General features: G+C 43.3%; 1 protein-coding gene across 1 annotated transcript in view; it reads left to right on the top strand.

The window, feature by feature from the left end:
* Positions 1–221: 221 nt before the first annotated feature.
* LOC115117382 (rhodopsin-like) overlaps positions 222–23894 on the top strand; it is a 40758-nt gene continuing 17085 nt past the window's right edge. The window contains exon 1 of the mRNA XM_029645887.2: positions 222–1114. Within this exon, the coding sequence (XP_029501747.1) occupies positions 748–1114 (367 nt within the window). The 5' untranslated portion in view covers positions 222–747. The remainder of the gene's footprint in view (positions 1115–23894) is intronic.

The raw sequence follows: 23894 nt of genomic DNA, 5'->3' as shown, positions 1-23894 counted from the left end.
GCAGGCACATTTTAGAGTCGCCTGACCATTGAAGCAAAACAATTCCATTATATACTCTCTTGAACAAAACATAATACTCTAGGCAAAATAGATAATAGATACACGGTTGCACTCTTAGTGTATGTGGGTCAGCAAAAATATGATGAGCAATAATCAATAATAATGTATTTTTTAAATGTCCTAGCAAGTGGGTAAAGTGTGCAAGACACGCACCATTCGAGACTTGTGAATGAACTCCAAAGACTGCGCGTAACCGCGATGGACACCCTGGACCAGCCTCGCTGCGCACGCTGGGATTGCCTTGCGACATTGCCACGCAGTTGAGATATCATATCCTCCAACCTTCACTAGACGTGTGGGACAGAATATCATCACGTATTTTGTGAGCTTGCACTTGTAACAACGTTATATAAAATAGGTTTACTCATTTTAACGCAACTGATGCTAAAAGCTGCTCAAAACTACACCATTTTTTTTTTTTTTTTACCGTAAAAGAATATTCAACAAATGGAAAATAAGAGTAATATTGCACAGTGATTAACGGCGTAGATTAAGTAACCAGCTGTACTTGTAGGCCTTAATGGAGGCCTGGACATTCCTGTGGAGCGCTGACGCTGGTGGCAAGATAGGGAGGGACATGGCCAGGTAATGATGGCGTGAGCTCCGTGCGCACTGCCTGCCGCAAATTTAGCCAAATTTCCCCCAGCCAGAGTAATATGAAACTAGCCTTCGTGAACAGCAACCAGGATGATTTATGATCTGGCTGACCTCAACTATAGCCACAACGTGAGCGACGACCCGTTCAGCTTATTGGACCGGGAATGGAGCGACACTCCGAAAGAGACCCTCTCCAGGACTGGCTTCATCGTGCTCTCCGTGTTTCTGGGCTTGATCATGACCTTCGGCTTCCTCAACAACTTCGTGGTACTGCTCCTCTTCTGCAAGTTCAAGAAGCTGCGTACCCCGGTCAACATGCTCCTCCTCAACATCAGCGTGAGCGACATGCTGGTGTGCATGTTCGGGACCACGCTGAGTTTTACCTCCAGTATCAAGGGAAAGTGGCTCCTGGGCCGCCACGGCTGCTTGTGGTACGGTTTCATCAACTCCTGCTTCGGTGAGTCGGTCGGATGCCTCTCTAGCCTTCTCGCCTATAAAGGCTCATTGCATGCGCTGTGAGTGATAAGGTAGGGCTGCTGTATATTGTAGATTTAGCCAATGAATGGAACTTTAAACTTGTATCTTCGTTAAATCGTTCAAGTGTAATTTCATAGTCGTAAAACAACTTTCATGGATGGTGTAGCCTACCCTATTCATAGTTTATTTGACTGACCGCGCTGTAAGAATTTGAATATCTCCGGCAACTAAATCACTGGGTAGCAGCTGCTCATCCTCGAATTAAGTTTTAAGAAAATTATTCTAAATGCCTTCAAATAAGTTATTGTAACATAAATTAATAGCTAACCAAAATGTTGTTTCCTAAATTTGTCCCCAACTTGTCACAATGTTTCAACGGAGCATTTCGAGTTTTATTTCGGGAGAGTTTGGCTCTGCATCGATGTCAATATGCGTAATGTGTGTAATAGTAACGGTACCCCACTAAGATACAAGTTGTTTCTGACGGTGAGACGTGGGTGTAGTGGTTTGAAACGCACTAACGCAGAGCAGTACTGTGTAGTGAACGCAAAGCCATAGCATACAATGGCATAACGCACTGTATACTGTATACCATGTGTAATACGAACATAGAAGGCAAAGGCTTTACACTAAGGATAAGAAGAAGAAGAAGAAGAAGAATATGTCTAATTGATTGGATTTATATATACATATTAACAAACATTTGAATATATATGTTTGTATTATTGTTATTCAGCAGAGCAGAGGTTACTAGGCCTATTCTCCCAGCGATCACAACAACACAAACGTTCCTTGTGGACTATAGTTAGAGCTCTGACAAGCACTTAAGACTTCAGAGTTGTTGTAGAGTAACTCTAAAGAGGAGGAGGGGGTGTTAGTGGTCAAGGATGGTTGAAAGGATGTTGTGTGTCTAGGCCAGTGTAAGGGTGATTTCTGAGATCTGATTGGCCCAGACATTGTGACTGACGGCTCATGCTGTTTCTGGCAACCAGGTCATCTATGTATGATTACAAGTCAGTATTCGATGTCAATCCATGTCTGAGGATGTCGGGAGGTGACTTGGAAACCAGCCATTAGGGGCAACAGTGAGCACTGTTACCTTCAAATAGGTTTGGGTTTTGTTAGGGTGTTGGGGTTGGCAGATAGGCATGGGCATTTGTCTCTGGTGCTGAAGGTTGCATGTTCAAGTCCAGTGATAGAAAGTTGTGTGTATAAGCAAGCTGCTGCTAGAAACCCAGTCTCATGTCAGAATTAGATGTTCCTCAAATATCAAAGTGTTTACATTGAGTTATTAACTCTGAATGGTTAAGGTTTGGGATAGGCTTAAAACAGAAATCTCAAAAACAACTTTCTTTCGCTGTATTCGAACATGCAAATTGGTAGTAAAAAAATGTGGAATTAATACATAAACTTAACCATAAACCCTTTGACGTTTGGAACCACTTCGAGACTTGACATTTGAGAAACATGGATGAATGTCTAATTCTGACGTGTGACTGAGACCTAGTCGGTTTCTGGCAGCAACTAAAACACGCATAAACACATGTGCGTGCACACACACACCTGCACTGTAAAAATAAAACAAAAGGGAAAAGTTCTGGCAAAAATGTATTGGTACAATATCCATTATTTTATGGAACTGATATCTGTATAAACATATTATTTTGAGAAGATCAGGGAGTTTTGCGACGAAGAGGTTATGGACATCACATGCCTTGCACCAAAGTCAAAGGTAGGACAGAAACAGGCTCTCCGAATATAGATTCCCTTGTTCATGTGTGGTTCGGACGGACCAGTCATCAGCACTATCTGCAGTGCCTCTATTCAAATGACTCTCTCCTTACACACATCTAATATTTAATATTCTAATATTTATTACAAAGAAATATCTGGACACATTCTGTTTACCTGGATTTTTTCCTTATTCTAGGCTACAACTTTTACCACTTTTAGTCTTAATCTTTACTACACTCACTGTTTAACACATGACCTCACATGTGAATCCTTAAAGAGATGGGTGGGGCTGGCTTAAGAGGGTGTGAACCATGCTGAGTGGGTCAAGACAAAGGAGAGCTCTCCAGTAGGTACCAACACATTCAAAGGCCATTTTCTCAAAAGTGAGTTTACAAGTTAATCAACTTTCAAAGCATAATTACTTTCCCATTCTTCCTCAAAAATGCAGTGTATGGTATACCATTTTGTAGCTCTGAGTCTCTACTTTTATCCAATGTAAAAAACACAATTTTAAATTTTGCTACAAAAGACCGAGTTGAGCCAGTCGGTCACATATATCTGTTATAACTTTTCTTTCTCCCTTCTTTTTACGGACCTTCCCTGTAATATATTGAAGGGAATGTACATTTAAAAAAGTACAAAGTTTTTTAACAGATTTACACAGATTTATATCCGCTATATCAGCTTTAATGGACAGTCAGAAGGCAGGTTTCCATTGACTCAGGTTTGTTAGACAAAATCAATGTCATATATTATTATATACAGATCTCTGGACAGATACAGTTTTACATCAGCTATGTTAGGTTAGATACAGACATACCGCAAAGACCGCATGAGAGAGGAAGCTACACAACACAACAACAAGGGACAGAGACAGTTCATGAAAGTATACCTTATCTACTTTGAAGAACTGCTAAAATTATTTTGTCAGACAGCTGTGCAGCATAGGCTACTTAGGCAGGCTAGCTAAATAGGTTGGCTACAGACAGTACAGTATAGGGAACACATAGATTACGTTAGGTCTGGCTGGCAGACTGCTTCTGCCCGAGCAAAGATGAGATGATGACTTAAAAAAGGAATTAGGAATGAAAAATAATACGTCATCAAAAAAAAGTAAGTAATATAGACAACTGAAATATTGTATTATATCATAGTAATTTCCTATTTTTCTACTGATGTGTAACCAATGTGGACCAGACAGAGACTATGGAATATTTGGAATGTTTTGGCAATTGAATTCTCATTATTTTGGGCTTTGGAATTTCTATTTTAAAAAAGCATTTAATGTATCAAAAAATGATCGAAACCAAAATTGAAAAACCGTGATTTAAAAAAAATAATCGAACCGAAACCGAACAGACCTCAATAAGCACTAATCGCTCAGCACTAAAGGATTTACACTAAGCAGTGTATTAATTTAACACTGAAAAGTATGGACCCGTATAGGCACTGTACCAGTGTTAAATTTAACACTTTCAGTAGATTATGAGGAGCCTCCTGTGTGCAGTTGTCACGTCCTGACCATAGAGAGTCCTTATTTTCTATGGTAGAGTAGGTCAGGGCGTGACTGGGGGGTTAGTCTAGTTTATTATTTCTATGTTTGTTTTTCTATGTTGGTGATTGTTTATGATTCCCAATTAGAGGCAGCTGGTAATCGTTGTCTCTAATTGGGGATCATATTTAAGTAGCTGTTTTTCCCACCTGTGTTTTATGGGATATTGTTTTGAGTTAGTGCACGTAGTATCTCTGTAGTCACGGTTCGTTGTTAGTTTATTGTTTATTTGTTTTTGTCTTTGCTTTGTTTCACTTTCTAATAAATAATGTGGAACTCAACATCCGCTGCACCTTGGTCTGACATTTATTCCAACGAACGTGACAGCAGTGCTTTATGAATATTGATTAGGTAACAATCAGACTGCCATCTCTTTCTCTGCTGGCAAAGGGCTGGGTTGGGTTCCGAACAGAAAATTCCCAGTTCTCTCCTGCCCTTGCTCCCTTCATACCTTCCCTTGCTCCTTTCAGTCCTTCCCTTGCTCCTTTCAGTCCTTCCCTTGCTCCCTTCATACCTTCCCTTACTCCTTTCAGTTTCCCTTACTCCTTTCAGTCCTTCCCTTACTCCTTTCAGTCCTTCCCTTGCTCCTTTCAGTCCTTCCCTTGCTCCCTTCATACCTTCCCTTACTCCTTTCAGTTTCCCTTACTCCTTTCAGTCCTTCCCTTACTCCTTTCAGTCCTTCCCTTGCTCCTTTCAGTCCTTCCCTTGCTCCCTTCATACCTTCCCTTACTCCTTTCAGTTTCCCTTACTCCTTTCAGTCCTTCCCTTGCTCCTTTCAGTCCTTCCATTGCTCCTTTCAGTCCTTCCCTTGCTCCCTTCATACCTTCCCTTACTCCTTTCAGTTTCCCTTACTCCTTTCAGTCCTTCCCTTGCTCCCTTCATACCTTCCCTTACTCCTTTCAGTTTCCCTTACTCCTTTCAGTCCTTCCCTTGCTCCTTTCAGTCCTTCCCTTGCTCCTTTCAGTCCTTCCCTTGCTCCTTTCAGTCCTTCTCTTGCTCCCTTCATACCTTCCCTTAGTCCTTTCAGTCCTTCCCTTGCTCCTTTCAGTCCTTCCCTTGCTCCCTTCATACCTTCCTTGCTCCTTTCAGTCCTTCTCTTGCTCCCTTCATACCTTCCCTTACTCCTTTCAGTTTCCCTTACTCCTTTCAGTTTCCCTTACTCCTTTCAGTCCTTCCCTTACTCCTTTCAGTCCTTCCCTTGCTCCTTTCAGTCCTTCCCTTGCTCCCTTCATACCTTCCCTTACTCCTTTCAGTTTCCCTTAATCCTTTCAGTCCTTCCCTTGCTCCTTTCAGTCTTTCCATTGCTCCTTTCAGTCCTTCCCTTGCTCCCTTCATACCTTCCCTTACTCCTTTCAGTTTCCCTTACTCCTTTCAGTCCTTCCCTTGCTCCCTTCATACCTTCCCTTACTCCTTTCAGTTTCCCTTACTCCTTTCAGTCCTTCCCTTGCTCCTTTCAGTCCTTCCCTTGCTCCTTTCAGTCCTTCCCTTGCTCCTTTCAGTCCTTCTCTTGCTCCCTTCATACCTTCCCTTAGTCCTTTCAGTCCTTCCCTTGCTCCTTTCAGTCCTTCCCTTGCTCCCTTCATACCTTCCCTTGCTCCTTTCAGTCCTTCTCTTGCTCCCTTCATACCTTCCCTTACTCCTTTCAGTTTCCCTTACTCCTTTCAGTCCTTCTCTTGCTCCCTTCATACCTTCCCTTACTCCTTTCAGTTTCCCTTGCTCCTTTCAGTCCTTCTCTTGCTCCCTTCATACCTTCCCTTACTCCTTTCAGTTTCCCTTACTCCTTTCAGTCCTTCTCTTGCTCCCTTCATACCTTCCCTTACTCCTTTCAGTCCTTCCCTTGCTCCTTTCAGTCCTTCCCTTGCTCCTTTCAGGTTCCCTTGCTCCCTTCATACCTTCCCTTACTCCTTTCAGGTTCCCTTGCTCCCTTCATACCTTCCCTTACTCCTTTCAGTCCTTCTCTTACTCCCTTCATTCCTGCCCGTACTCCTTTCAGTTTCCCTTGCTCCTTTCAGTCCTTCCCTTACTCCTTTCAGTTTCCCTTGCTCCTTTCAGTCCTTCTCTTGCTCCCTTCATTCCTGCCCTTGCTACCTTCATTCTTTCCCTTGCTCCATTCATTGTTGCCCTTTCTCACCTTAATTCCTACCCTTGCTTCCTTTACTCCTTCCCTTACTCTCTTATTTCCTACACTTGATTCCTTGCTTCCTGCTTTTGCTTCCTTCATTCCTGCCCTTGCTCTCTTCATTTTTGCCCTTGCTCCCTTCCCTCCAGCCTTGACAACTTGGAGGTACAAAACACGTGAACACGTGAGCACTATTATCCAGTCAGCCATTGAATAAAAGATCATTGGTAGGAGGTGACAAATGGCAAGTGAAGTAAACAAGTCTGAATGAGAGAAATTATGTTTGGGAGCATAGCATAGAAAATAGCCATTTCAATGCACTGTATTGGAGTGGGAGAGGTACTATGTGGAAGAGTACATTCTAATTAAAGTAGAATGGCATTCCTGTAGGGCAAATACATTGAATTCCTCATGTTGAATGTAGTTCTCTAGGAGGCATTTGTTTACATAATTATACACATGTACTTTCTTCTTGCTCTGCTCTCCACAGGCCAGTGTGTATACCTGCTGCCTCAGATACATTTTTTCATGTTTCTGTGGCCTTGACTTCCTTCTGCGCTAATGTTCAAAAAACATGTGTCTGATATTCCTTAACACAAAACTGGAGAGAGAAGTATATAAGTGAGATTGAAAAAATTGTTCAAGGCAGTGTAGCAGCAAATGATCTGTGCTGCAATGAAATTGATTTGCATATCTACTACACATACACGTTATCTAACTCAAACAGGCAGGGAATATCTCATTCTGCCAGAATACCATTATATAAGGAATATTCTCTGTTATATCCATCTTTCTCATTATTATCACTTCCACGGTGACTGATTGGAAGTTCTCTAAACACAGTGAACATATCTTTGGGTCTGGTTGCTTTTTCGACTTGTCGACTCTCACTACTGTAACATGTCTGTCTGTGTTTGACGCGTTCTCACAGGGGGAACTGTCTGTGTTTGACGGGTTCTCACAGGGGGAACTGTCTGTGTTTGACGGGTTTTCACAGGGGGAACTGTCTGTGTTTGACGGGTTCTCACAGGGGGAACTGTCTGTGTTTGACGGGTTCTCACAGGGGGAACTGTCTGTGTTTGACGGGTTTTCACAGGGGGAACTGTCTGTGTTTGACGGGTTCTCACAGGGGGAACTGTCTGTGTTTGACGGGTTCTCACAGGGGGAACTGTCTGTGTTTGACGGGTTCTCACAGGGGGAACTGTCTGTGTTTGACGGGTTCTCACAGGGGGAACTGTCTTGTGTTTGACGGGTTCTCACAGGGGGAACTGTCTGTGTTTGACGGGTTCTCACAGGGGGAACTGTCTGTGTTTGACGGGTTTTCACAGGGGGAACTGTCTGTGTTTGACGGGTTCTCACAGGGGGAACTGGTTAAAGTAGCGGCTCAAACTCTTAGCATGCCACGGCACATGATCTATAGTCAAATTCAAATCAAATCAAACGTTATTAGTCACATGCGCCGAATACAACAGTGAAACAGTGTTTACTTACGAGCCCCTAAAACCAACAATGCAGTTTTAAAAAAAGATGAGTAAGTATAAGAAATAAAAGTAACAAGTATTTAAAGAGCAGCAGTAAAATAACAATAGCGAGACTATACACAGGGAGGTACCCGTACAGAGTCAATGTGCAGGGGCAACGGTTAGTTCAGGTAATATGTACGTGTAGGTAGAGTTATTAAAGTAACTATACATAGATGACAACAGAGAGTAGCAGTGGTGTAAGGGGAGGTAATGCAAATAGTCTGGGTAGCCATTTGATTAGATGTTCAGGAGTCTTATGGCTTGGGGATAGAAGCTATTTCGAAGCTTCTTGGACCTAGATTTGGCGGTACCGCTTGCCGTGCGGTAACAGAGAGAACAGTCTATGACTAGGGTGGCTGGAATCTTTGACAATTTTTAGGGCCTTCCTCGGACACCGCCTGGTGTAGAGGTCCTGGATGGCAGGAAGCTTGACTGGGCCACACGCACTATCCTCTGTTCTCTCCCTCTCATCTCTCCCCCTCTCTTTTGTCTTCCCCTCTCTTTTGTCTCCCCCTCTCTTTTGTCTCCTCCTCTCTTTTCTCTCCCCCTCTCTTTCCTCCCCCTCTCTTTTCTCTCGCCCTCTCTTTTTTCTCCCTCCCTCTCTTCTCTCTCTCTCCCTCTCTTCTCTCTCTCTCTTTTCTCTCCCCCTCTCTTTCCCCCTCTCTTTTCTCTCCCCCTCTCTTTCCTCCCCCTCTCTTTTCTCTCGCCCTCTCTTTTTTTCTCCCTCCCTCTCTTCTCTCTCTCTCCCTCTCTCTCTCTCTCTCTCTTTTCTCTCCCCCTCTCTTTCCCCCTCTCTTTTCTCTCCCCCTCTCTTTTCTCTCCCTCTCTCTTCTCTCCACCTCTCTTTTGTCTCCCCTTCTCTCTTCTCTCCCCCTCTCTTTTCTCTCCCCCTCTCTTCTCTCCCCCTCTCTTTTCTCTCCCCCTCTCTTTTCTCTCCCCTCTCTTCTCTCTCCCCCTCTTTTTTCTCTCCTTCTCTCCCCCTCTTTCTCTCCCCCTCTCTTTTCTCTCCCTCCACAGGTGCATGTTCATTAATTGTTTATGATTAATTGAACAAGCATGGGAAACAGTGTTTAAACCCTTTACAATGAAGGTCTGTGAAGTTATTTGGATTTCTACAAATTATCTTTGAAAGACAGGGTCCTGAAAAGGGGACGTTTTCTTTTTTCGCTAAGTTTATCTATTTATAACTCATGAACTGTCGGTCTCTGACTGTCTTTTTTTCCCCACCAATTAGAAAATGTCTCACTTCATCACTCCATACTCTCCACTCCCTCACTCTCTGCTCTTTACAGCTGTACAATTTATTCCCTGTCCATTCTACATGTCACACACACACACACACACACACACACACACACACACACACACACACACACACACACACACACACACACACACACACACACACAACAAGCACACACAGCCAGACACTGCAGTGATAATCTCTGTTTGCTACAGCCAGATCATTGCAATACGGAGGGATCTCAGCTGCAGGGGCATAGATAAGTCTCTATAATGACATTTTATGGCCTTAGATATTGACACTAAACCTCCTTCACCCAACTGTTGCGGAAATACAGCTTTTTTTGGATTCCATTTTGCCGGAATTCAATCAAATTCGCACAGCAGGAGATCCGGCACTGCCGAAAAATGACATTATTGCCTGCTCTACATCAAAGTGCATTGTGAGTAATCAGCGCAGGCCAGGCAGAAGAGACGTGGGAGCCCTCCCCATCAAAGAGTGGATGAGATACATCCTGGTTGTTTTTTTCAGGGTATATTTACCTCATTTCAGGTGCAGGGTAATTACAAAGCATACAAAAAGACAGGAGAACACCTGTACACTGTTTACATGCCAAGAAAGTTAATTAAGCAACCTTTGGACCACTGGTAACCCAACAAAACCCGACAGTGCTGGAGGATTTGCTGCACTAAAACTCTGAAAGCTTCTAAACAGAGAACAAAGAACTCTGTCTTGTGCCATGTGAGTTACGTCAGTCCTTTTAAAACCGAGTTATGCAGTCAAGAGAAATTATCATTGATAAGGACAAATAAACACAAATCAACTTAAACTAACACCAATAAAACTAGAAGCGCAGTGTCACACATCATTACTATTTAGAGAGAGAAGCTGTCGTTTCATATGTACTACGACTGATCTGCTGGTCTGAAGCCAATGTAGTGCTGCCTAGGTAGTGTAGTGTTACACAATATGACAGAGTGCTCTGTATTTATATGCAGTGCTATATGCAGTTTTGTGAAGTATTTATTAGTATTACGTACTTTCCTGCAGTATGACACCATATTATGTAGTTTTATGTAGTAGTATTACGCAGTATTACACACAGACTAATGATTCATCTTTTATAGAGACTCACATTCTCTGCGGTTTCCTGCATCATATCGTATGGATATATTTTATCTTTATTTGTTTACTTTTATTCAATCATTTTATAATCATATATAACCACTTCTTAGGTTTTGAAACCTTAGCCGATCCTCCACCACCCCCAAGGTGTAAGACCTTACCGTGAAATGCTTACTTACAAGCCCTTAACCAACAATGCAGTTCAAGAAATAGAGTTAAGAAAACTAAAGTAAAATATATTTTTTAAAGTAACATAAGAAAATTACATAACAATAACAAACCTATATAAAAAGAGCTACTGGTACTGAGTCAATGTGTGGGGTCTATATTGTCCATGTCGGCGTTCAGCCACGTCTCGGTGAAACATAAGATATTACAGTTTTTAATGTCCCCTTGGTAGGATAGTCTTAATCATAGATTGTCCAGTTTATTTGACAATAATTGCACGTTGGTCAATAGTACGGATGGTGGTGGAGGTTTACTCACTCGCCTACGAATTCTCACAAGGCCCTCCCTCCTCCCCCTTTTTCCACGTCTTTTCTTCACGTGGATGACGGGGATTTGTGCATTTTCTTGGAAAGCTGTATATCCTTCGCGTCAGACTCATTAAAGAAAAATCTTTGTCCAGTTCGAGGTAAGTAATCGCTGTTCTGATGTCCAGAAGCTCGTTTCGGTCATAAGAGACGGTAGCAGCAACATTATGGACAAAATGAGTTACAAACGACGTGAAAAAACAAACAAAATAGCACAATTGGTTCGGAGCCCGTAAAACGGCAGCCATCCCCTCCGGCGCCATTATTACATTCTACTCACTCATAGAATGTAAGAATGTGCCTGTCTGAGGCCCCCTTTTATAATGTAGGCATTGTGGTGATGATGATGATGACGATGATGCATCCATCGGCACCTTAAATGAAATTTTGGGAAAAAAGGCAAACTCAGCTCCATCATTCATTGAATCAGATGGCTCATTCATCACAAAACCGACTGCTATTGCCAACTACTTGAATGATGTTTTAATTGGCAAGGTTATCAAACTTAGGCATGACATGCCAGCAACAAACGCTGACACTACACATCCAAGCATATCTGACCAAATTTTGAAATACAAGCATTGTCATTTTGAATTCCGTAAAGTGAGTATGGAAGAGGTAAAAAAATATTGTTGTCTATCAGCAATGAGAAGCCCCCGGGATCTGGCAACTTGGATGGAAAATTAGTGTTGATAATAGCAGACGATATTGCCACTCCTATTTGCCATATTTTCAATTTAAGCCGACTAGAAATTGTGTGCCCCCAGGCCTGGAGGGAAGCAACGGTAATTCCGCTACCTAAGAATAGTAAAGCCCCCTTTACTGGCTCAAATAGCCGACCAATCAGACTGTTACCAACCCTTGGGAAAATGTTGTAAAAATCTGTGTTTGACCAGATACGGTGCTATTTTACAGTAAACAAATAGACAAATAGACTTTCAACACATTTATAGGGAAGGAAATTCAACAAGCACAGCATTTACACAAATTACTGATGATTGGTTGAGATAAATTTATGATAAAAAGATTGTGGGAAGTGTTTTAGACTTCAGTGCGGCTTTTGACATTGTCGATCATAGTCTTCTGCTGGAAAAACGTATGTGTTATGGGTTTACACCCCCTGGTATATAGTGGATAAAGAGTTACCTGTCTAACAGAACACAGAGGATGTTCTTTAATGGAAGCCTCTCCAACATAAGGGCAGCTGTCTGGGCCCTGGCCTTTACTAACGACATGCCACTGGCTGTGAGTAAAGCCAGTGTGTCTATGTATTCGGATGACTCAACACTATACACGTCAGTTACTACAGCGACTGAAATGACTGCAACACTTAAAAAAGAGCAGCAGTTAGTTTGAGTGGGTGGCAAGGAATAAGTTAGTCTGAAATATTTCTAAAACTAAAAGCATTGTATTTGGGACACATCATTCACTAAATCCTAAACCTCAACTAAATCTTGTAATAAATAATGTGGAAATTGAGCAAGTTGAGGTGATGAAACTGCCTGGAGTAACCCTGGATTATAAACTGTCTTGGTCAAAAGATATTGATACAACAGTAACTAAGATCGGGAAAAGTCTGTCCAGAATAAAGCTCTGCTCTACCCTCTTAACCTCTTCAACCTATGGGGGCGCTATGTCATTATTGGATAAAAAAACGTGCCCGTTTTAAGCGCAATATTTTGTCATGAAAAGATACTCGACTATGCATATAATTGGCAGCTTTGGAAAGAAAACACTCTGACGTTTTCAAAACTGCAAAGATATTATCTGTGAGTGCCCCAGAACTGATGCTACAGGCGAAACCAAGATGAAACCTCAAACAGGAAATGAGCTGAATTTTTGAAGCTCTGTTTTACTATCGTCTCCTTATATGGCTGTGAATGTGCTGTGAACGAGCTTATGCTCTCTGCCGTTCGTCCAAGATGTCTGCAGCATTGTGACGTATTTGTAGGCATATCATTGGAAGATTGGCCATAAGAGACTACATTTGCCAGGTGTGGACTACTTCCGGCGCCGACAGAGATGGCCGCCTCGCTTCGCGTTCCTAGGAAACTATGCAGTTTTTTGTTTTTTTACGTGTTATTTCTTACATTAGTACCCCAGGTCATCTTAGGTTTCATTACATACAGCCGAGAAGAACTACTGAATATAAGAGCGTCTGCTAAATGACTTAAATGTAAATGATGTAAATGAATATAAGATCAGCGTCAACTCACCATCAGTACGACCAAGAATATGTTTTTCGCGACGCGGATCCTGTGTTCTGCATTTCAAACAGGACAACGGAATGGATCCCATGCAGCGACCCAATAAAACGACTCTGAAAAAGAGGGAAACGAGGCGGTCTTCTGGTCAGACTCCGGAGACGGGCACACCGTGCACCACTCCCTAGCATTCTTCTTGCCAATGTCCAGTCTCTTGACAACAAGGTTGATGAAATCCGAGCAAGGGTAGCATTCCAGAGGGACATCAGAGACTGTAACGTTCTTTGCTTCACGGAAACATGGCTCACTGGAGAGACGCTATCCGAGGCGGTGCAGCCAACGAGTTTCTCCACGCATCGCGCCGACAGAAACAAACATCTTTCTGGTAAGAAGAGGGGCGGGGGCGTATGCCTTATGGCGAACGAGACATGGTGTGATGAAAGAAACATACAGGAACTCAAATCCTTCTGTTCACCTGATTTAGAATTCCTCACAATCAAATGTAGACCGTATTATCTACCAAGAGAATTCTCTTCGATTATAATCACAGCCGTATATATCCCCCCCCCAAGCAGACACATCGATGGCTCTGAACGAACTTTATTTAACTCTTTGTAAACTGGAAACCATTTATCTGGAGGCTGCATTCATTGTAGCTGGGGATTTTAACAAGGCTAATCTTAAAACAAGACTCCCTAAAATGTATCAGCATATCGATTGCGCAACCAGGGGTGGAAAAACCTTGGATCATTGTTACTCTAACTTCCGCGACGCATATAAGGCCCTGCCCCGCCCCCCTTTCGGAAAAGCTGACCACGACTCCATTTTGTTGATCCCTGCCTACAGACAGAAACTAAAACAAGAGGCTCCCACGCTGAGGTCTGTCCAACGCTGGTCCGACCAAGCTGACTCCACACTCCAAGACTGCTTCCATCACGTGGACTGGGATATGTTTCGTATTGCGTCAGATAACAATATTGACGAATACGCTGATTCGGTGTGCGAGTTCATTAGAACGTGCGTTGAAGATGTCGTTCCCATAGCAACGATTAAAACATTCCCTAACCAGAAACCGTGGATTGATGGCAGCATTCGCGTGAAACTGAAAGCGCGAACCACTGCTTTTAATCAGGGCAAGGTGTCTGGTAACATAACCTGAATACAAACAGTGCAGCTATTCCCTCCGCAAGGCTATCAAACAAGCTAAGCGTCAGTACAGAGACAAAGTAGAATCTCAATTCAACGGCTCAGACACAAGAGGCATGTGGCAGGGTCTACAGTCAATCACGGACTACAAGAAGAAATCCAGCCCAGTCACGGACCAGGATGTCTTGCTCCCAGGCAGACTAAATAACTTTTTTGCCCGCTTTGAGGACAATACAGTGCCACTGACACGGCCTGCAACGAAAACATGCGGTCTCTCCTTCACTGCAGCCGAGGTGAGTAAGACATTTAAACGTGTTAACCCTCGCAAGGCTGCAGGCCCAGACGGCATCCCCAGCCGCGCCCTCAGAGCATGCGCAGACCAGCTGGCCGGTGTGTTTACGAACATATTCAATCAATCCCTATACCAGTCTGCTGTTCCCACATGCTTCAGGAGGGCCACCATTGTTCCTGTTCCCAAGAAAGCTAAGGTAACTGAGCTAAACGACTACCGCCCGTAGCACTCACTTCCGTCATCATGAAGTGCTTTGAGAGACTAGTCAAGGACCATATCACCTCCACCCTACCTGACACCCTAGACCCACTCCAATTTACTTACCGCCCAAATAGGTCCACAGACGATGCAATCTCAACCACACTGCACACTGCCTAACCCATCTGGACAAGAGGAATACCTATGTGAGAATGCTGTTCATCGACTACAGCTCGGCATTCAACACCATAGTACCCTCCAAGCTCGTCATCAAGCTCGAGACCCTGGGTCTCGACCCCGCCCTGTGCAACTGGGTACTGGACTTCCTGACGGGCCGCCCCAGGTGGTGAGGGTAGGCAACAACATCTCCTCCCGCTGATCCTCAACACTGGGGCCCCACAAGGGTGCGTTCTGAGCCCTCTCCTGTACTGCCTGTTCACCCACGACTGCGTGGCCACGCACGCCTCCAACTCAATCATCAAGTTTGCGGACGACACAACAGTGGTAGGCTTGATTACAAACAACGACGAGACGGCCTACAGGGAGGAGGTGAGGGCCCTCGGAGTGTGGTGTCAGGAAAATAACCTCACACTCAACGTCAACAAAACTAAGGAGATGATTGTGGACTTCAGGAAACAGCAGAGGGAACACCCCCTATCCACATCGATGGAACAGTAGTGGAGAGGGTAGTAAGTTTTAAGTTCCTCGGCATACACATCACAGACAAACTGAATTGGTCCACTCACACAGACAGCATCGTGAAGAAGGCGCAGCAGCGTCTCTTCAACCTCAGGAGGCTGAAGAAATTTGGCTTGTCACCAAAAGCACTCACAAACTTCTACAGATGCACAATCGAGAGCATCCTGGCGGGCTGTATCACCGCCTGGTACGGCAACTGCTCCGCCCTCAACCGTAAGGCTCTCCAGAGGGTAGTGAGGTCTGCACAACGCATCACCGGGGGCAAACTACCTGCCCTCCAGGACACCTACACCACCCGATGTTACAGGAAGGCCATAAAGATCATCAAGGACATCAACCACCCGAGCCACTGCCTGTTCACCCCGCTATCATCCAGAAGGCGAGGTCAGTACAGGTGCATCAAAGCTGGGACCGAGAGACTGAAAAACAGCTTCTATCTCAAGGCCATCAGACTGTTAAACAGCCACCACTAACATTGAGTGGCTGCTGCCAACACACTGACACTGACACTGACTCAACTCCAGCCACTTTAATAATGGGAATTGATGGGAAATGATGTAAATATATCACTAGCCACTTTAAACAATGCTACCTTATATAATGTTACTTACCCCACATTATTCATCTCATATGCATACGTATATACTGTACCCTATATCATCGACTGCATCCTTATGTAATACATGTATCACTAGCCACTTTAACTATGCCACTTTGTTTACATACTCATCTCATATGTATATACTGTACTCGATACCATCTACTGTATCACTAGCCACTTTAACTATGCCACTTTGTTTACATACTCATCTCATATGTATATACTGTACTCGATACCATCTACTGTATCTTGCCTATGCTGCTCTGTACCATCACTCATTCATATATCCTTATGTACATATTCTTTATCCCCTTACACTGTGTATAAGACAGTAGTTTTGGAATTGTTAGTTAGATTACTTGTTGGTTATTACTGCATTGTCGGAACTAGAAGCACAAGCATTTCGCTACACTCACATTAACATCTGCTAACCATGTGTATGTGACAAATAAAATGTTATTTTATTTGATTTGTCCACCCGGTGTCCTTTGTCTAAATTGGTGCGCAATTCTCAGTGGCAATCATTTTACCATGCCATTCAGAGGGAGAAGCACACTTCCAGGAACGATATTGAAGAGATATGAAGAAAAACACCTTGAGGATTGATTCTAAACAACGTTTGCCATGTTTCAGTCGATATTATGGAGTTATTTTGGAAAAAGTTTGGCGTTTTTATAACTGAATTTTCGTTTTTTTTTTGGTAGCCAAACATGACACAGAAAATGGACCGATTTCTCCTGCACAAATAATCTTTCAGGAAAACTGAACATTTGATATCTAACTGAGAGTCTCCTCATTGAAAACATCCAAAGTTCTTCAAAGGTAAATGATTTATTGAATGTTTTTGCTGGTTTTTGTGAAAATGTTGCCTGCTAATGCTAACGATAAATGCTAAATGCTAACGCTAAATGCTAAATGCTAGTTTTGCTATGGTTGAGAAGCATATTTTTGAAAATCTGAGATGACAGTGTTGTTAACAAAAGGCTAAGCTTGAGAGCTAGCATATTGATTTCATTTCATTTGCGATTTTCATGAATAGTTAACGTTGCGTTATGGTAATGGGCTTAAGGCTGTAGTCATGATCCCGGATCCGGGTTGGCTCGACGCAAGAAGTTAACAACACTATCAACAAGGCAGGTCCTACAGGCCCTAGTTTCGTCATACCTGGACTACTGTTTAGTCGTGTGGTCTGGTGCCACAAAAAGGGACTTAAAAAATTGCAATTGGCTCAGAACCTGGCAGCACAGCTGGCCCTTGGATGTACTTAGAGAGCTAACATTAATAATATGCATGTCAATCAATCCTGGCTCAAAGTGGAGGTGAGATTGACTTCATCACTACTTGTATTTATGGGGCGTTACAGTTGCCGTACCAAGCGGTGATACAGCCCGACAGTTGTGCATCTGTAAATGTTTATGAGGGTTTTAGGTGCCAAGCCAAATTTCTTCAGCCTCCTGAGGTTGAAGAGGCGCTATTGAGTCTTCTTCACCACACTGTCTGTGTGGGTGGACCATTTCAGTTTGTCAGTGATGTGTATGTCGAGGAATTTGAAGCTTTCCACCTTCTCCACTGCGGTCCCGTCACTGTGGATAGAGTGGTGCTCCCTCGGCTGTTTCCTGAAGTCCACGATCAGCTCCTTTATTTTGTTGATGTTGAGTGAGAGGTTATTTTCCTGGCACCACACTCCCATGGCACTCACCTCCTCCCTTTAGGCTGTCTCATCATTGTTTGTAATCAGGCCTGCTACTGTTGTGTCGTCTGCAAACTTGATGATTGAGCTGGAGGCGTGCGTGGCCACGCAGTCATGGGTGAACAGGGAGTACAGGAGAAGGCTGAGTACTTACACTTGTGGGGCCCCGGTGTTGAGTATCAGCGAAGTGGAGGTATTGTTTCCTACCTTCACCACCTGGGAATGGCCCATCAGGAAGCCAAATACCCAGGAAGCGGGGTTCAGTCCCAGGGCCTCGAGCTTAATGATGAGCTTGGAGGGTACTATGGTATTGAAATCTGAGCTGTAGTCAATGAACAGCATTCTTATATAGGTATTCCTCTTGTCCAGATGGGAAAGGGCAGTGTGCACTGCGATGGCGATTGCATCGTCTGTGGATCTATTGGGGCGGTAAACAAATTGAAGTGGGTCTAGGGTGTCAGGTAAAGTAGAAGTGATATGATCCTTGATCAGTCTATCAAGGCACTTCATGATGACAGAGGTGAGTGCTACGGGGAAATAGTAATTTAGTTCAGTAACCTTTGCTTTCTTGGGTACAGGAACAATGGTAGACATATTGAAGCATGTGGGGACAGCAGACTGGGGTAGGGAGAGATTGAATATATCCGTAAATATTCCAGCCAGCTGGTCTGCGCATGCTCTGAGGACACGGCTATGGATGCCGTCTGGGCCGGCAGCCTTGTGAGGGTTAACACGCCTAAATGTCTTACTCACGACGGCCACATAGAGGGAGAGCCCACAGTCCTTGGTAATGGGCAACGTCAGTGGCACTGAAGCTGTTTAGCAAGATGTCAGTGTTTTGGCTGGTGGCTGGTTTTCCCATTGTAGTCCGTGATTGTCTGCAGACCCTGTCACACACGTGTCTGAGCCATTGAATTGCGACTCCACTTTGTCTCTATCCTGATGTTTTGACTGTTTGATTGCCTTACGGAGGGAATAACTACACTGTTTGTATTCTGGCATATTCCCATTCACCTTGCCATGGTTAAATGCGGTAGTTCGCACTTTCAGTTTGTTGCGAATGCTGCCATCTATCCACGGTTGCTGATTAGTGTAGGTTTTAATAGTCACAGTGGGTACAACATCTCCTATACACTTCCTGATAAATTCAGTCACGGTATCAGTGTATTCGTCAATGTTATTACCAGAGTTTACCCGGAACATATCCCGGTCCGCGTGATGAAAACAATCTTGAAGCATGGATTCCGATTGGTCAGACCAGCGTTGAATAGTCCTTAGCATGGGTACCTCTTGTTTGAGTTTCTGCCTATAGGAAAGGAGGTACAAAATGGAGTCGTGATCATATTTGCAGAAGGGAGGGTGGGGGAGGGCCTTGTCATCATCCCGGAAGTTGGAGTAGTAGGGTTGAGTACTACAATCAATAGATAGAACAGTTGATATTTGCGTTTTCCTCAAATGTCCTTTGTTAAAATCACCAGCTACAATAAATGTGGCCTCAGGACATGTGGATCCAGTTTGCATAAAGTCCAGTGAAGTTCTTTGAGGGTCGTTGTGGTATCGGTTTGAGGGGGAATATACACGGCTGTGACTATAACCAAAGATAAGTCTCTTGGGAGGTAATAAGGTTGGCATTTGATTGTGAGGTATTCTCGGTCGGGTGAACAAAGGACATAAGTTCATGTATGTTATCACAATCACACCATGAGTAGTTAATCATGAAATATATACCACCGCCCTTCTTCTTCCCGGAGTGATATTTTTTCCTGTCTGTGCGATGAACTGAGAACCCAACTGGCTGTACGGACTCAGAAAGTATATCCAGAGAGAGCCATATTTCCGTGAAACAGTATGTTACAATCCCTGATGTCTCTCTGGAAGGAAATCCTCATCCTGAGCTCATCAACTTTATTATCTAGAGACTGAACATTAGCGAATAATATACTCGGAAGCAGTGGGTGGTGTGTGTGCCTCCTGAGTCGGACTAGAAGTCCACTCCGAATACCTCTTCTCCGCCGGCAGTGTTTTGGATCAGCCTCTGGAATCAGTTCAATTGCCCTGGGGGGTACGAACAAAGGGTCCGACTCAGGAAAGTCGTATTCCTGGTCGTAATGTTGGTAATGGTGCTGAGTTACCGTCATTCTGGTATCCAAAAGTTCTTGTGATATGTAATATCACAAAAAAAATTCTGGGCTAATAATGTGAGAAGTAACACAAAAAACGAAATACTGCAAAGTTGCCTACGAGCTAGAAGCACAGCTACCCTATCTAATCGGCGCCATTTTCATCTGTTCTGTTGTATTGTCATTACATGTTAGGTTGAACACTGACAGCTTTGTAACTTCAATGAGGCTGACTGAGTTGTATAAGTTCCTCAAGAGCCTATGTAAATCCCAAAGTTGGTTTAGTTGCCACTTTATTACTATATGTAATCAGCAGTATTATTATTATTATTATGTAGGTTATATGTGAAGTGAACAAACTTAACATGATGAACAGGAGTTACATTTACACTAACAGTTGGCCAAAAATAACTATCTGTAGGCCACATCTCTAATAAGCCACACCTCCAATCTGATAGGCTGCCGTCTTGACAATATATTGAGCCCCTCCAATCACAAAAAAGGTTCCGAAATTAACCTTTACACAGGGGTTCCTCAAAGACCCTTTTCAGAGGGGTTTCTTTTTGAACTGGAAAGGTTCTGCCAGTGTGGCAACTCAAAGGGTTCTTCCAGGCACCTTTACTTTTAAGAGTTTAGCATATAGGACATGAGTAATAAAGAGGAGAGACTGCCTGGAATACATGAGGCTAAATCTGCTCATCAGGATGTAGAGCCACTACTCCTGCTACCACTCTGTTTCTTCATGTCTCTTTGTTTTACCAGGCGTCCCAGCGGTTCTAAGCGGCTCGTCTGTGTTCAGAGTTATAATGAGCTTTTAGCAGACTACCTAGCGAACTATAACACCTCCTGGGATGAGTCTGAAGTCTCAACATCACATCTGTCAAAATAGATTACGGGAAGCTTTCACTTAAAATTCAGTTTTTTTAGGTGGAGGACTGTGTGCAGTGGTGGAAAAAGTACCCACTTATCATACTTGCAAAAAAGTAAAGATACCTTAATAGAAAATGACTCAAGTAAAATTCACCCAGTAAAATACTACTCGAGTAAAAGTATAAAAGTATTTGGTTTTAAATATTTTAAAGTATCAAAAGTAAATGTAATTGCTTAATATTAATATTAATTAATATCATATTAAATTCCTTATATTAAGCAAACCAGACAGCACCATTTTCTTGTTTTTTTTATTCACGGATAGCCGGGGGCATGCTCCGACACTCAGACATCTGTCACGACTTCTCTCCTTGTTCGGGCGGCGTTCGGTGGTCGACGTCATCGGCGATCCACTTTTCATTTTCCATTTGTTTTGTCTTTGTTTTACACACCTGGTTTCAATCCCCCAATTACTTGTTCATTATTTAACCCTCTGTTCCCCCATGGTTTTTGTGAGTGATTGTTTGTATGTATACAGTCTGTTATTGTGGACTAGTTTATTGTGTTGTATATATTTGTATTTTGAGTAAAGAACGTTAATTACTCATATCTGCTGTCCTGTGCTTGACTCCTCCACACCAGCTACACACAGGCCGATTACAACATAATTTACAAACAAAGCATGTGTGTTGAATGAATCCTGCAGATCAGAGGCAGTAGGGATGACCAGGGATGTTCTCTTGATAAATGCGAGAATTTGACCATTTTCCTGTCCTGCTAAGCATTCAAAATGTAATGAGTACTTTTGGGTGTCATGGAAAATGTACGGAGTAAAAAGTACATTCTTTTCTTTAGGAATGTAGTGAAGTAAAGTCAATGTTGTGTGTTCGTTGCAAAGTCCTCTGAATTCTGTCTCAGATGGTTTGGATTACTCAATCGGACCGTTTGTGTAGGTTCCCAGAGTTGATGAAGCCTTATACATTCACCGGCCAGTTTATTAGGTAAAACCATCTAGTCCCGGGTCAGAACCCCCTTTCCCTCCAGAACAACCAGAATTCTGGAAATTCTACAAGGTGTCGGAAACGGTCCAGAGGGATGTTGATCCATGCTGACGCAATGGCATCATGAAGTTGCTGCAGATTGGACAGCGGTACATTCATGCTGGGAACAGCCCGTTCCGTTTCATCCCAAAGTTGCTATATTGGGTTGAGTTCTGGGGACTGACCAGGCCACTCAAGTAGACTGAACTCACCTTCATGCTCCAGGCAACATTTTTCCACTCCTCAATTGTCCAGTGTTGGTGATCACGTGACCAATGGAGCCGATTCTTCTTGTTTTTAGCTGATAGAAGTTGAACCCCATGTGGTTGTCTGCTGCCCATCCGTGACAATGATCGACGAGTTGTGAGTTCCGAGGTGCCGTTCTGCACACCACTGTTGTACTGCGCCATTATTTGTCTGTTTGTGGCCCACCTATTAGCTTGCACGAATTCTTGCCATTCTCCTTCGACTTCTCTCATCAACGAACTGTTTTCGCCCACAGGACTGCCGCTGGATGTTTTTTGTTTGTCTTGGGAAACCTTAGAAACTGTTGTGCGTGAAAAGCCCAGGAGGCCGGACCTTTCTGAAATTCTGGATCCGGCACCAACGATCATACCACACTCAAAGTTGGTTAGGTCACTTGTTTTGCCTATTCTAACTTTCAATCAAACAGTAACTGAATGCCTCGATGTCTGTCTGCCTGCTTTATAGAGCAAGCCACGGCCACGTGACTTACTGTCTGTAGGAGTGATCACTTTCCGTGAACGGGGTGGTGTACCTAATAAACTGTGTATTTGCAATGGGAAGTAAAAAGCTGCTTTGTTAATTTCATATTGTAAATGAAATGGTTATGCTTTTGTATTGTTATGATTTCATAGGGCCTGCTGGAGTGAATGGGCTGCTTATTCTTTAACAATATTTTATGCTGTGTGTGACTGCTGTCGGCTGTCTATCAGCCATGTCTATGCGTTTGACCAAAACTGTCTCTCCTTCATCACCATGGAGTGCACATGTATGTCCTTTCAGTACCACGAGCCTGTCACCTTTGATGTGACACGTGTTGTCGCTATTGGTGATAGTGTGATAATGGTGTTAGGCTTCCATAAGTTGTGTAAACAGTGTGTTTTTTGTTTTGCTGGTCGCATTATTTTATGCTGTGTGTCACGTGTCCGTGCCGGTTCTGTCTCTGTGTGTGCGGTAGCCCGAGGCACGGCCAGGCCTATTTGATTCATACATAATGTCAATAAAAAGCATTGTTCCTTCTTCACTAGAACTAGAATGGTCTGGCTACAGAATATATCATGTCAGGTGCATTAAGTGATGCTGTGTTTTATGTTATTTTCTTGATTTTTGAGTTTGCTAGAACATAGTGGAAGATTTCTGGTACCTCTGAATGTCTACGTTGTCATGCCTACTCCCGCCCCCCTGCACGACGTCACCGGCCGACTCACCACCAGCCCTGGCAACCATCAAATCAAATCCAACATTATTTGTCACATGCGCCGAATACAAGTGCAGACCTTACAGTGAAATGTTTACTTACAAGCCCATAACCAACAGTGCAGTTCAAGAAAGAGTTAAGAAAATATTTACAGTGCACATTAATCAACGTTTCAGTAAAAGTGCCGGTTTTAGCCAGCCGGCTAATTTTCATCCGCAGTCTCTGGGCAGGTTATTAAAAACAATTACAATATAGACAATCATTGAGCAGTGAGCACACGCAGAGCAACATAGGACAAGCAAGACATAGCATACAGACAGAGCAACATAGGACAAGCAAGACGTAGCATACAGACAGAACAACATAGAACAAACAGCAGCAAGACAAAATTCATAAAATCAACAAAGTGTTTCCACACCTCACAAGCTACAGACAACAGACATGGAAAAGGGCAATACACAGCTAGGGATTATGTTCACAAATCTGATTGACCTTTAGCCATGTCTTTATGCATTTTGTGAAAGTGCGATGTGGTGCAGTTATGTGTGTCTGATGGCAGTGTATTCCAGACATGGGAAGCTCTCACAGAGAAAGCGGATTTACTAAAGGTGCTTTTCCTTAATTAAGGGA

Source organism: Oncorhynchus nerka, linkage group LG1 (genome assembly GCF_034236695.1).
Source record: "Oncorhynchus nerka isolate Pitt River linkage group LG1, Oner_Uvic_2.0, whole genome shotgun sequence".
NCBI lineage: Eukaryota > Metazoa > Chordata > Actinopteri > Salmoniformes > Salmonidae > Oncorhynchus > Oncorhynchus nerka.
This window is presented reverse-complemented; position numbering and strand designations above follow the sequence as displayed.